The sequence below is a fragment of the Carcharodon carcharias genome, chromosome 7, assembly GCF_017639515.1.
Source record: "Carcharodon carcharias isolate sCarCar2 chromosome 7, sCarCar2.pri, whole genome shotgun sequence".
Lineage (NCBI taxonomy): Eukaryota > Metazoa > Chordata > Chondrichthyes > Lamniformes > Lamnidae > Carcharodon > Carcharodon carcharias.
In genome coordinates this window covers 153149931-153165180 of record NC_054473.1, presented here as the reverse complement: position 1 = coordinate 153165180, position 15250 = coordinate 153149931, and the positions used below count along the sequence as shown (strand labels likewise).

General features: G+C 38.0%; 1 protein-coding gene across 2 annotated transcripts in view; it reads left to right on the top strand.

Moving 5' to 3' along the window:
• ankrd27 (ankyrin repeat domain 27 (VPS9 domain)) overlaps nucleotides 1-15250 on the top strand; it is a 98627-nt gene that overhangs the window by 36397 nt on the left and 46980 nt on the right. For both annotated transcript variants that reach the window (XM_041192033.1, XM_041192034.1), the window contains 8 exons: nucleotides 4774-4866; nucleotides 7485-7612; nucleotides 9376-9458; nucleotides 9598-9713; nucleotides 10165-10257; nucleotides 12412-12609; nucleotides 13823-13882; nucleotides 14142-14258. In XM_041192033.1, coding sequence (XP_041047967.1) covers nucleotides 4774-4866; nucleotides 7485-7612; nucleotides 9376-9458; nucleotides 9598-9713; nucleotides 10165-10257; nucleotides 12412-12609; nucleotides 13823-13882; nucleotides 14142-14258 — 888 coding nt within the window. The remainder of the gene's footprint in view (nucleotides 1-4773; nucleotides 4867-7484; nucleotides 7613-9375; nucleotides 9459-9597; nucleotides 9714-10164; nucleotides 10258-12411; nucleotides 12610-13822; nucleotides 13883-14141; nucleotides 14259-15250) is intronic.

Below are 15250 nucleotides of genomic sequence, written 5' to 3'. Positions count from 1 at the left end.
GAAAAATATTGGCCCAGATTTTCTGGTGGTTGAGACTGCAAAATGCAATGTTCGCTGTGTCACGGGCAGAATTTGTGTTTTCTTGCTCATGATCAATGAGTTTTGTGTGTGAGGGTTGTGTGTTTTCTTAACCTCAGAGTGATTGTCCCAATTTAAATGTTTCACAACAAAGTTTGCTGCTGGAAATTTAAAAATAAGGTAATTATTTATTACACTCTGCCTGCAACCCCCTCCCCAGGATTAAAAGCATGATGACTCACTCCCTTAACTCACTAACATATAGATTAGGTACAGACGAGGGGAAAAAAACAATTGAATTACAATTTATGATGTCTCAGTCTTTCTCATGGTCTCAGCAGACCTGTGGTTTTTTAGTTGAGTTGATGCTTTGATTGAAGTGAAGATCTTGTAAAGCAGGGGATTTTCAGTAAGTTGAAAGGCCTCTTGTGGTTGAATTTCCAGAGGGTTGGTGCTCAGGTGAACTTGAAGTTGAAACAAGTCCTTCTCTTTGTTAGGAATCTCCCACTTTCAAGTTATTGCTGTTTATTACCTTGGCTGCTTGATGTCTTGCAACTGGTTGGTGGCTTTCACTGGAATCTCTGCCTCTGAGCAGCTTCCTACTGATTTTTTTAAAGTAGACACAAAATTGCTGCTTTACCATTTGGCTAGTTCAAAATTCTTTTTTCAAAAACGGGTGGGTGTTGATTAAACACCCTTTATTGTTTGACACTTTTTTGAAATTTGTCCTTTCCAGTTTGGGTGAGAGACCACCATAATACATCGGAAGATTGATGAGAATCCATTCACATTAATCTAATGCACATTGAGTTTCGATGTTTCTTTTGCCCATGGTGAAACAGAAAAGATGAGCTGGCTGGAATACAAAAGTTCTTTTGTTGATGGTCCATCCTTAAACAAAGAGATGTGTGAATTCTCTGGCTGTGAATGTCCACATTTAATTAGGTATTTGCTTGACACTCAGAACACTCTGGTCACATAATTTGCAGAAGCCATTTTAATAGATTGTTTGTGTTCAAAATATTTTAACTATTGACTGAAAGTTCATGATATACTAGAACATGACAGCCATCATTACAACTGTGAAGCAGACATCAACTTCTGGCATCTGTACATGCACAGTTAAACACAAAAATCAGAAGTTAATTCCCTGCTCCTCCATAGTGTGGGCTGTTGAAATTCCCCGTAGATGGCAATCTTTAGAAATCACTTAAACTGAAGCGAACATGCTCTTTAATGCTGTAATGCTGCTTTTTTTTTAAAAAGTGCCTTGTTGAATGAAATGCAACTAAGTTTTTAACCATGTACTGAGTCATAGAATCTCTCTGACCGTTTAAAATTAATTTTATATTTGTGGAATTTCTACATTGATAATTCCATCGTTCAAGCATTGCATCTACCTGCAGATGCTATTCAGTCTATCAATCCACTGTCTAAGCGTAGCATTCACATCCAGAAAAAGATGAAAGCCAAACTGGATTGGATGGAGAGAGATGGCAAAGTCAGAGTCCAGCATTGCACAGATTGAGTAGCTCCATCACAAGCGTCATTAAGAAAGATGGTTCTATATGCATTTGTACAGACCAAAAATACCTGACTGCAGCTTTAAAATCCCTACATGTGAGGAGCTGAACCCCAAGTTTGTGAATGCCAAATCATTCTCTAAACTTGACACTAAAGATGGCTACTGGTTGGTGCATCTGGAGAAGCCATCCCAGGCAGTAACCACGTTCTGTACTCCTTTTGGGAGACGCTGTTTCCAAATGCTACTGTTTTGGGCTTTCCACAAGCCAAGATATTTTCCGACAACATATGGACAGGATTACATGTGAGATCCTTGGACTCATCTGCATAGCAGACGATATTGCCACCATAGATACAGCAAAACAGGAGCATGGTCGAAATTTTCGCCTGCTGGAAGCTGCATGCAGAGAAGTTGTGTTTAATAATCTGAAATGCAACTTCAACACAACACACATCAACTTTTTTGGATCCATCAATTTGATGCAGAGCATCCACCCTGACCCTAGCAAGCTAGAAGACGTAATGCAATGCCCACTCCACAAGACAAAAATGACTTGCGACATTGTCTCAGTTTAATTTCTTTTCACCCCATATACCTAACTATGTCCAGAAAGCCTCATCTCTTCATGAACTTCTGAAGGAAAAGTACTTTTGTTTGGCAGCAGGATCACCAACATGGTTTTAACGACTTTTTAAAAAGCCATAGAAGGACTATCAACTCTTTAGTTTTACAACCTAACCAAGGAGACTGAAGTTGATAGATGCCAAAAAGGACTCGGAGCATGCCTTCTCCAGAAAGGGAAACCTATTGCTTTTGCCTCAGAGTGTTTGTCCAGTGCCCAAGCTAATTATTCAAATATAATGCCAAATCTTGGCACTGGTATTTGGCATCCAATGATTTCACACTTGCCTATTTGAAAAGAAGTTTGTCATGGAAACCCACCATAAGCCATTTGAATTGATCTGACAAAATCCCCTAACTTGTGCATCACCAAGATTACAGCGCCTACAAGGCAATGATTGAGATGTATGCTACAAGCTGGGTAATTGCTGGTCACATCCAATACTCTAAACTGTCTACCTAACCTATCAAAAACTGCAGACATCTCCCTCGATCTGCAAACTGATCTCATTGACATTTGAAATATAAGACGTTCTGCATGTTGACCTTGTGTATTTTGGGTAACCTAAGTGCCAAGCACTACAACAAGAAACGTCCAATGATCCGATACTGCAGCAGCTATGGAAGGCAGTGACTGGTGGATGGCTAGAGTCCTTCCAGAATGTTCTAGAGCATATAACATTGTAGCCCTGTTGAGATGAATTTGAGATGAAAAGGAGTCACCCTCAAGGGAAAGCAAGTCATCATCCCAAGCTCCATGCGACCTGATATCTCCAAGAGTTGCACTAAGCGCATGTGGGAATTGATTGAACCAGAAGGTTGGCTAGAGAGACGGTATATTGACCAGGAATCTACCAAGACGTTGAAAAGGCCAAGAGGGAATGTGAGGCATGTCAAACTTTCATGCCAAGCAACCAGAAAGAAGCAATAGTACCTCTGAAGGTACCCACACATCCATGAACCTGACTCGCAACTAACCTCCTCAGCATCCTTGGAGATGATTTCTTGATTGTAATGGATTACTTTTCCAAATTTTCCATTATCTGTCAATTATATATCTAGTACAACCATTGCAGACACATTTAAGTTCAATCTTCAGTCTTTTCAGGGCACCACAGAAGGTTGTTTCTGACAATGGACCCCGATACACTGGACGACCCTTTAAGGTGATGCGTGAGAAGTGGGGAGTCAACCATATCACTTCACCACATCACCGCAGGTCTAATGGAATGGTGGAACATCTGGTTCGAACTGTAAAATCCTTTATTGTGAAGTGCCATTAAACAAAACACGATGTTGCATCTTAGAGTGACGCTGCTGAGTGCAGCCATTCCCTCCAATGCAGAATTACTATTTGGCAGATTTGCCAGTCATCATTTCATCGATACTGTCACGAGTACGTGATACATTACTCAAAAAACAGGGGAAGGTGAAAGATCCTCATGACTGACATATAAATTACCCAACCTGAACATCAGACAAAGTTTGAGTACAACATCCAACTGATGGTACATGGAATCCAGCAGGAATCATCAACATATGCCCTGAATCAAGATCATATCACGTGTGTGCACCAAATGGCATGATAGTATGATGAAACAGATACCAAATCAGAACAGAACAACACCACAACCAGAGACTGAGTAATCCTACTGCAAATAGAACACAGTCTAAGACAGAATACAAACAAGCACCCCAAACCAGCCATCTGAAACCACACAGCAGTCTCTACCAAATATCACCATAACCACATCTGGATGGAAAAGGAAACCACCAATACGTTTCAGAGACTTGTAAATTTATTGCTTTGTATAATGGTTGATTCAGACATAACGTTATTTTCTTTTGCTGTCATGTAAATAATTTGATTCTTTAAAGGTAAATCTTTAGAACAAAGGGGGATGTTGTGATATGATGCACATATACCTTTTAAGAGAGCATATCTTAAACTACAGTCACACTACCACAGAGACAGGATGTGTTGTAGTATTCCCATGACTTGTATTAAGTCTACAGCAGCAGCTTGTAGAAGTCTAGCCTCCTAGTTAATTGATTTGTCTTATCTTTAAATAAATAACACACATTATTGTCACCTTGTTGTGTGGCTGGTACCTTCATGTCATATAGAAGAATGTAACAGCTAGCTTGATGACATCACTGTTGCTGGGCACCTAGAGATCCCCTGTAGCTGGTGCCAGAGCCAAACTAATATCGAGTAAGTGGAAATCCATGCCACAGAGATCACTAGGTTTTTGTGGGCAACTTTTTTTAAGGTAGTGATACTTGCCATCACTTTACTGCTGACTGCAAAATTTAGGTCAATATGTAGCATAAATACGATTGAGCAGTAGGATCTGTAATCCTAATAACTTATTGTAAAGCTAACCTTTTTAATGCTATGTGTGGCTTGGACATTTAAAATTCATGTTCCCATCAGAGTTCTGATTTGTTCTGTTGCGCAACAGGTGTGCTTTTTTATTTTTAGTTTGTGCTTTTTTTAAAGTTGCGTACACTATGTACTATGTGTGATATAAATTACACAACAAAAAATGTCATTTAATGGATGTAATACAGATTGCATTGTTGTGAAATTGTCCTTTTCTTAATAGGGAGCAGGAGACCTAAATGATAAAGTATTTTTTAGAGAGAGGATGAACTTGCTATCCCAGCTGTCTGCAGCTCCAATCGATTTATTGTTTGAGGTAAATCTGAATTAATTATTTTATTACTATTTGATACAAATCAAATCTGGCAATTGATTTTAAAGTGTTTAATAGAATTTCGGTCCAATGGTTGTGTGGATAGTAATTATGAAAACTATTAAATGCATGGTAGTTGCGTAAAAATCTGCCTAGGTACTGTTTCTAAAGGTGACCAGAAACTTTACATTCAAAATGAATCCTTTGTGGTTAAAATTAGTTGCACTGTCTGCAGCACACAACTTGGGTACTTAAAGCCTTCCTGAGAAAATTACACCATTATATATTAAAGCAGTTGAAGGAATACATTTCTCAATTATGCATTATTATTGGTAGGGATTTCTTGACTGAGGTTTTTTTTTTTTACCTTGAACCTCATCTGATATCTGTGTATTTAGCACTGAGAGTTTCTGCATTGTTTTATGCAATCAGAACTTCCAATATGAAATCATTTATTTGTAAATTGTTAAGTTGAACATTCTAATACGTTTCCTAGTAGAATATGACCGTGAGCAACATTGTAATTGGCCTCCAATCATATTGCATCAAATACCTTTTTGGAAGATCACTCACACACCAACCGCATTACCCTCATCAACCCTCTGTCACCTGATCAAAAAATTCAAATCAGTTAAGCAGGGTTTTCCCTTTACGCATCCATGCTAGCTTTCCTTAATTGACCCATATTGTCCAAAAGACTGCGTTAATTTTATCCTGGATTATTGTTTCTACAAGCTCCCTGCCACTGAGGTTAAACTGACTGGCCTGCAGTTGCTGGGTTTATCCTTGCATACCTTTTTTGAACAAGTATGTAACATTTGCCATTCTCTAGTCCTCTGTCAGCACTCCTGTATATTCTAAGAAGGATTGGAAGATTTTGGCCAGTGTTTCCACAATTTCCACCCTTACTTTCCTCAGTGCTCTTGGATGTATCTAATCCAGTTCTGGTAACCTGTCAAATTAAATACAGCCAACCATCCTAATACCTCCTCTTTGTGAATTTTTTAGTTCATCCAATGTTTCAACCACCTTTTTTGCTATGCCTTGCTATCATCATCTTCCTTGGTAAAAACAGGTACCAAGAACTCAGCCATGCCCTCTGCTTCCATGTGTAGATCCTCTCCTTGGTCCCTAATTGGGTCCATTCCTCCTTTTGACACCATTTTACTATTTATATGCATGTAGAAGATTTTTGGATCTTTTTTGTTAACTGTCAGTCTCTTTTCATACTGTCTCTTTGCTTCTCTTGTTTCTTTTTTCACTTAAACTCTGAATTTTATATATTCAGCCTGGTTCTCACTTGTATTAGTAACCTGACGTCTGTCATACACAACCTTTCTCTGCTTCATATTCTCCACCTCTTTTGTTATCCAGGGAGTTCTGGCTTTGTTTGCCCTACCTGTTCCTCTTGTGGGAATGTAATCTCTTCTATAAAGGTGGCCCATTGTTCTGCTACTGTTTTGCCTGCCAATCTTTGATTCTAAGCTTTTGATTTATAGCCATTCACAAGCCCACAAAGATTCATCCAGTGGTGTTGCTGTTTCATTGTATATGATTTTTCACACAATTAATATTTATTTTAAATAGGCCATTTAGGTCTAACATTGAGCTGAGGCAAGGAATTTCCCTAAAGGGACTAAGAAACTGAACTGGACTAGCCATATAAATACTGTGGCTACAAGAGCAGGTCAGAGGCTAAGAACCCTGCAGCAAGCAACTCGCCTCCTGACTCCCCAAAGCCTGTCCACAATCTATAAGGCACAAGTCAGGAGTGTGATGGAATACTTTCCCTTGCCTGGATGAGTGCAGCTGCAACAACACAAACGCTTGACACCATCCAGGACAAAGGAGCCCACTTGATTGGCACCCCATCTACAAACATTCACTCCTTGCATCACTGAATGGCTGGCTGCCTTTTTTGCACCAGAGAATGGCGCATTGTGTACCATCTGCAAGATGCACTGCAGAAACACACTAAGGCTCCTTCCAAATCCACAACCACTGCCATCTAGAAGAACAAGGGCAGCTGATACACAGGGACACCACCACCTGGAAGTTCCCTTCTAAACCACTCACCATCCTGACTTGGAAACATATTGCTGTCCCTTCGTTGTCGCTGGGTCAAAATCCTGGAACTCCCTCCCTAACAGCACTGGGATGTACCTCCATCACATAAATTGCAGTGGTTCAAGAAAACAGTTTGCCACCACCTTCTCAAGGGCAATTAATGGGCAATAAATGCGGGCCTAGCCAGCAAAGCCCATATCTTTTGAATGAATGTTTTTTTAAAATTAGGCATCAAGTCATCATAGCTGCTCCCTTGTAGTAGTAACAACACCAAGAAACAACATATAAAACACCTTTTTAATGTATCAAAATGCCTTATAAATGTAAAGAAAATGATAGACGCTGAGACAGAGAAGGAAGGGCTTGATCATAAACAGCAATTGTCTGCAAGCAGAATGGCTGGCTGCCTTTTTTGCACCAGAGAATGGCGTATTGTATTTTATTGCTTGGAAAGGGAGAGGAGGGAGGGAAACTAATGAAGAAATGGAAGATTTCCTTCTGCCTTCTATACTCTTTTTTACAAAGTTTTTTAATTTTGTGCTTCTTTCTTGCAGCACATTGCAACTGGTAATCAGGTAGAAGTGGAAGCATTATTAAGTCAAGGTGAAACTGATGAAGATAGTGTTCAAAAGATGTGTCATCCCCTCTGTTTCTGTGATAGCTGCGAGAAACTTGTTTCAGGGTAAGGTGGTGATAAAATAACCGAAGGGGCTGATGTAATGGTATTTCTAATTGGAGAAAAATGTAAATATGTGGATAGTATATATGTGAGGCTAAGTATGACATGTAAGGATATGGTGACAATTTTCTTGACACACAGCTTGATATTTTACAGATCATTAAAATGTGACTATGAATTCTTCGATGACGATGGCTTTGTGTAATCTAATTTGTGTGTTAACTTCAAGAATGTAATGTAGGACCATGAGGTTCCCCTTTTGCTTTTTACATGAAGTATGATTGCTTGTGAGCTCACTCCAAGGCTGGGGATATTTGGGTGGAGTCTATCGTCAGGAAAGGATTCTAGACTAAATTAAAAATAGAAAATGCTGTAAATACTCAGCAGGTCATGTAGCATCTGCAGGGAGAGAGTCATTGGGTGGAATTTCACAGTCCCTTCCGCTGGCTGGATTTTCTAGTTCTGCCAAGTCAATGGTCTTTTGAATGACTCTCCGCATTTTACAGGCCCGCCCCCACCATAAAGGGGCTGTAAAATTCTGCCCATTGTTTTAGTTTGATGACCTGAGTACTGATAAAACTGGCATAAATCAACAGTGTTTCACAGATATGTTTGTTGTGGTAAGGATTTTAATTCACACAAGGGAAGAGAATACATCTTTTTGCGGCTAGCCGTGACTTGTTAACTCTCAAGTTGGTGGGGATTCATTCTCCAATGTGTATGTTCAATAGGCACAGGTATAGAACTTACAAGATTTGGGTCCCATCATTAGCATGAGGCCACAGGATATCAAGAGTTCATGTCAGTTTTATTGGGCTGCAAAAGCACCATGAATATCAGTGACTTAACCAATTCAGACCCTTGCACATAGGTAGGACCCATGAGTTCTCACTGTTTCCAGCTGAAACTGAGGGTCATCACTGGTGTGTGGTGTTCTAAGCCTGTGTTTGTACCAACAACTTGAACTTGTCATTTTATCCTCCAGAAAGCACTTGGGGTTTCTGTTTATAAGGAGGCAGTGATATGTACCCTGACATATCCTACAGAGAATGCTGAGAAAGGCACAAAGGGTTGCTGTGGGTTTATCCAAGGGAAATTCAAACCTGGAAGGATGGCCGGAGGGTAGGAAGGCAGTGGAACAGTGAAGAGTTGGGGTCGAGATGGGGGAGAAATGAATGGTGACATGACTGTTACAGGAAGGGGAGGGGACAGGTCTAAATGGACATGAAGGGAATAAAAGAGGGGGAAAATGAGAGCAATGGACTTGAATCTGCAATGGCATTGATATTGCTTGAACTGGACTATTACTGGCTAAAATGGTAAATCTGTACTCCTTGAAGAGACTTGCAATTAACAAATGGGTGAAAAGAATGCTGCAAAAAACTGAATTTGAAATTGGTTTATTAGTAATGTTTAATTCTCAGACAAAGTACAGATGAACTGATCTATTAGTATGCTTCAGCCAAAATTTGAGGGTGGTGGAGTGAGCTAGCTGTGTCAGCAGAGCTAAAACTGAGGTGAGATACAGTCCAGTCTTCACCCTTTCCAAGGTGGTTGTGTACAGGAGCAAAATTTAGGAGCTAAATGCCAATGAATCTTATAGAATGTCCAACTTGTAAATATGTGCATGTGTGTACAGCCTCCCTGGAAACTTCAAAATTGTAAGGACACATTTGTTTTATTTTCTATATATCAGCCAGTTAGCTGATCTTTTAAAAAAAAAGAAACAAGTGAATCAGGTGTCTGACAACGTATCTATCTTGTAGACGGATGAATGATCCATCTATTGTCACACCATGTTCCAGAGATGACCGGGGTTATACACCATTGCACGTAGCTGCTTTCTATGGTAAGCCCTGTATTTGTGCTGCGATTAAATTTCTACAGATGGGTAATTTGTACCTTTTTTAAAATCCTTTATATTTGAAATTAAATTGTGTAGTGAGTTTTTCTCAATTAATATTTAACACAAGCATTTTATCTTAAAGGCCAAGCATCGTTAATTGACATGTTGGTGGCAAAGGGAGGTGCAGTTAATGCTACAGACTATCATGGGTCCACTCCACTTCACCTATGCTGTCAGAAAGGGTTTCAAGATGTGACTGTAAGTAAATCAGACCAAGAATTTTGAGGCATGTCTGAAAACTGATTGCAGCCTTTCAATTTTTTTATTTTAAGTAAATGCAGTTTTAAAAAAAAAACACTTTTCAGTTACCTGGGCATTTTTTAAGCTTGTGAAGGGGAACTTAATTGGCTATGAAACTACTATTTGGTAATTGTGTAGTACAGTGAATGGACATGAGGGATAATACCACATTTCTAACTGGAAGCTGTACTCTCAGTATTTGGGTCAGAGAAACGGTATCATGGTGTTGTCACCCTGTCCATAACCCACAAATGGGAGTAAGAAATTTACTGCAAATTGTTTTTGCTTGAATGATCTTTACTTTTACATGTAATATAATTGGAAAATACCATATTATTGATAATTTCTTAAGTGTTCAGTTTAATTAAGTTGCAGACAGCTTTTGATACTACTTTTTTTAAATATATAGTTGCTGCTTCTGGACTACAAAGCCAGCACTGAAGTACAAGATAATAATGGCAATACTCCACTTCATTTGGCTTGCATGCATGGCCATGAAGATGTAAGTTTTAATAAAAGTTGAATTCTGTTCAATTTATAGCTGCTTTACATAAATGTGGTTACAAATTCTGTTCCAGAAAGATAACTTGACTGTGTGCTTCCACTACACTTCCACACCACAGCATTTCGAAGCTTAGCCCCATCTCCTCCTCTGTCCTCTCTCTCTTCTCTCCCACCCCTCCATCTCCATCTGTTATCCTACTCTCTGCACAACTCCCACAATTGATTCCTTCTACCTCCTCATTTAGTTTTAGACCTTGCAATGATCTCTTATTGACCTAATGCTTAACAATATGAACTATAACAAAGCATGCATTTATACAATGCTTTTAACATAGAAAATCATCCAACATTACAACAGTGACGGCATTTCAGAAGTACTTAATTGGCTATTAAGTGCTTGGGACATCTTGAGGTTGTGAAAGGTGCTATATAAGTGCAAGACATTCTTTTTCATTTCAACGCATTTGCAGAGGTGAAGGTTGATCAAAAGCTTTGTTAAAGCAGTAGATTTTAAGGAGGATCTTAAAGGAGAAGGGGAAATGGATATGAGGGGGGATTAAAGAAGGAAACCCCAGAGTTGTGGGACCCAGGCAACTGAAGGCACAACTGCCAATGGTGGAGCAAAAGGTGGCAGGATGGGACACACAAGAAGCTAGAGTCAGAGGAATGAAGATTTTTCGGGATGGGAAATTTGTAAGACTGAAGGAGATTATAGAGATAGCATTGGGCATGGATGCTATTTGACCTGCTGAATTTATCATGTAATTTCAGCCGCTTTGTTGATTGATAATGAAGTGTTTAAAAATGTCATGTAGCGCTAATAAACCTCAGTATGTCGATGTTGGGCTCCTTCCACTCCCACCCCACCTTTCTCATTTTCTCCTCTTACCTCTTGTCTCCAGAAGCTGGTGTCACTTGTTGAGATCTTTGGTATGTGCCCAGGTAACTACTATTCATATGAGCCTAGCTGGTGATCAAAAGCAGGAATCCCGGCTGATGGCATTAAGCTTTTAATTGGCATCTCATGGCTACTGTCACAGCAGAGATGAGTAAACGCATCACAGATGAGGGACCATGGAAATTTGCTGGCTTGTGCAGTGGTCTGGTGCACTGCCAATATAGACCTGCATATTAAAGAACAAAATGCTAACTCAGAGAGAAGCGGAGAAGAGCATGGCAAAGAAAAGCAAATTCAGAAAACCAAATGTATGTCCCCTCGTTTGTCTCCTAAGTAGTGGTGCTGTATTTCTACCTAGTCTTTAATGACATATAATAGCACAAGATACATAAATTATCCTCTAAAGAGTATCAAACTTAATAATTGAAAAGGCCAGTTTACATTTGATCTTTTCCAGATGTTAGATTTTGCTTATGATTTTGTACTTGACAGGAAAATTGAATAATATGGTCACAGATTTTGAATGTAATTTGAAATACTATTTCGCAGCACATATTTTATCGAGGGTCAGGATTTGAAAATGGCCCATATTTCCTCACAAAGAAAGAAGATAAATAACTTGTACTTAAAAAGCAGGACGTCCCAAACCACGTTACAACCAATGAAGTATTTCTGAACTGTAGTCACCCTTGTAATGTAGAAGATACGTCAGTTAATTTGTGCACAGCAAGCCCCTACAAGCAGCAATGGAATAACTGATGAAATCATCTGTTTTGGATGTGGGTGGAGGTATAAATGTTGACTGGAGGATCTCTTTTGCTCTTCTTTGAATAAATATTACTTGAAGTGAGAAAAACATTTAGTCTCTTCACCGTACTGATATATCTCATTTAACTAAGTTTTGAAAGAATCTACTTGCAGCTGATTTTCAGGATGTTCTAACTGGAAAACAAGTTTAATTAGATATTAACAAAGTTTTGGAAGCTGTAACATACAAGCATAAAATCAGTGTGATGGCTATATTGATAAATTCTGATGAGAGTATTTAATTGAAAATCAGGAAAGCTTACTGTGATTATTAAGTACACACTGCCTGCTCTGAGTACACAGTAACCACTTGGTCAGCTTTAAAATTTCCTGTTAAGATAACCTTCCATAAATATTCCGATAGGATCTAAGTTAGAAGTAAAGATGTGAATATACAATGTTAGTTCTTTCAGTGAAGCTCAATAGTTTTATGTTTATTCTTTGCAGTGTGTCAAAGCTCTGGTCTATTACCATTTAAATACCTGCAAATTAAACATGACAAATGACAAAGGTGATACACCTCTCCACATTGCAGCTCGATGGGGTTATGACGGCATCATTCAAGTTCTGCTGGAGAATGGTGCTAATAATGAAATCCAGAACAAAATGAAAGAAACGCCTTTGCAATGTGCACTCAATTCTAAGGTAATATAGGATAAACTGTATATTGATCCATGTATTGATGCTGTTTGACATGAGGTATGATTCTTGTATTGTAAGATCACATTATTTGTCATTGTGAAATATGTAGGAGGAGAAATGGTTGCTCTTATGAAAAATGATGAAAGAGAAGAAGCTGTATTTTATGTAAGATTCAATGTTGAAAATTAGGTTGCAGTATCTTAATTATTTCATATGAGTATTTTGGTAAAATTGAATTTGGAGGCACAAAGTCAGTGCTTCTGAAGTTCTACAATCATATTGCTCTTTCTTAGAAAGAACTAGTCCAGTAGTCAATTTTATATTTTTGACACGAAGATTGTCATTTATCTTTTGCTGTCTAAGTCTCTTCTTGTCTTTCCTTCACAAAGATGAAGGGAAAGGATGGAATGGTTTATATGTATATTGCCTGTTCGAGCATCAGCTTGTCAAAAATAACTTAAACAGGTTTTAACTAAGAAGCAAACCAAACTTTTCACCAGGCACCAGATTATCTTTCAGCGGTTTATTAATTGGGGACTACATACTAGTGCATTCAAAAAGCTAACTTTACCAACTCAGTGACTTTTTAAAAAAAAAATCATTTTTGATATCTAAGGATGTGTATGAAATCTTTTTCCCTTGGACTGAATTCTCTTCACAAATTGGCATACTATTTTACCCTTATTCTTACTGGTCTAGTAATGTCTCTTTACAAAATGAGGTAGTATGATGGAGGATGTAGACCTGAATTTTGTGCTGTTTGCAGTTTCCAATCTGAGATTGTGCCAAAATGAGGCTTGGTGCTTCCCAAGGGAATGGGAAAATCAGGCGAAGTTTCATCATGTACCTTGTCGTTCTTTGCTAAGCGTAGAATTTATGGTGGCAGTTTGGCAAGAAAAATCGCTTGACCACAGGATGCGTGCACCTTTGGAGAGGTTATAAACATAAGACAAGAATTTAAGTGAACATCCCAGAAATTCAAAGATAAAAATGGTCAAAATTAGAAAATGAAAATAAGGTGAATAGCTGGGAGGAATATTACGCCATATTGTGCAGCTAATTCATGTTAACATTTTGACTTGCGCAGTAAAATACTTATAATTTTTAAGGAATTTTAATTTTGTGCCTAAACATTTATTGTTCCATTAAGAATATAGATATATTGTTACCTGTTGATTATAAACATTTTTTAAAAAATTGTTCTGTTTCCTCACAGATATTAGATTTGCTGGAGATTACCTACATTAGCAATGACAGACGGCAGAGCATGCCAGAGGTAACTACCACTGCCAAGTTGTCTGTCTTTTAACTCTAAAGAAAAAGAGCAAGTTTAAAGCATTTGAGTATATATTATGGGCTAATACATCTAAATACACGTATCGACACACAAGTATATTTTTGTTGTCTTTAGTTTATTGTGCTGCATTCCTATTTTCCAAAGCTTTCAATTTAAATATGGGATCAGATTTAAGTAACTTATCTAATTCTGTTTTTGTTGATTTAACTTATACGAACTTAACTGTTGCATTCTGTAGTCTGGTAGATCTACTCAGCCTTCCACTGATGCTGGTAGTCAGAAATCATCTATTTCCACTTATTCCTCCATATCGGTTGAGATGAAGCATGAAGAAGAGAAAGGCAAATACAAAGAGGTGAACGCTGTTTTATTATATCATTGCGGACAATTTTTCCACATTTTCTCTGTCTGGTCTGTTCAACCACTAAATCTAAAGGTCTGCTAAACAACTTAAACTGCTTTGTTTTAGTAGCAAATAGAACATAATGAAAATAGTGTTCACTTTCACATATTTGCAAAGGAAACAAGGTACATCATAGAATACCAATTTTATTTGGAATTGTTCCACACAAGTAGATGAATTGATTATTTCACTGCCCCAACATGTAATCAGTTTGTAAATGCACAAATAAAATTAAATTCTGTAAATGTGATCAGTAATCTAACAATTTGACATCGCATAGGATAAATATTTTATAGCCAATGATACTACCATATTTTCACTTTGTGCTGTTACGTTTTTTTTAATGACAAAACTAGTTAAATTCTTAGGTGTCTTTTCCTGTCTTTGCTTCAGTGTATTGTACTTCTGCATCATTTGTACATAAGGTCATTTTAAAAACCACAAATGTACATGTTCTCAACATGACTTGGGAGGAATAATGAGGTGAGTATTAAAGCACTTTACAAGTCTGTAATGGTTCCATTAGAATAGAATTAATTAATTTTATTAACTGTAATTCTGCTTCTTGATCAGGTTGTGCCATAGTTTTTTAGGGAATAGGCCAGGGATAAGCAGATTAGTAGGCTGTGATTCTACTTAAGGTTCTTTGTTATCCACAGGTTGCTAAGCCATTTCACAAAAATATTTATGCCATCGCCTTGTCTCCAAACCATCCCATTAAATGTAGAGCATTTGAAGACTTAAAATAATCTTACAACAGCATTGGAAATACTTAACCTATTAACAATGCCTCGTGATGCTATTTATAAGAATAAGTGAATATGTTTTAATGAGAAGACTGATAGTGATGTAAAATTAAGCTTTTAGCCCATAAGAGAACTGCCAGCGAAGTTTAATTTCAGATTTATGTGGAATCATGGAAATTTATAGCTGACAACACAAAA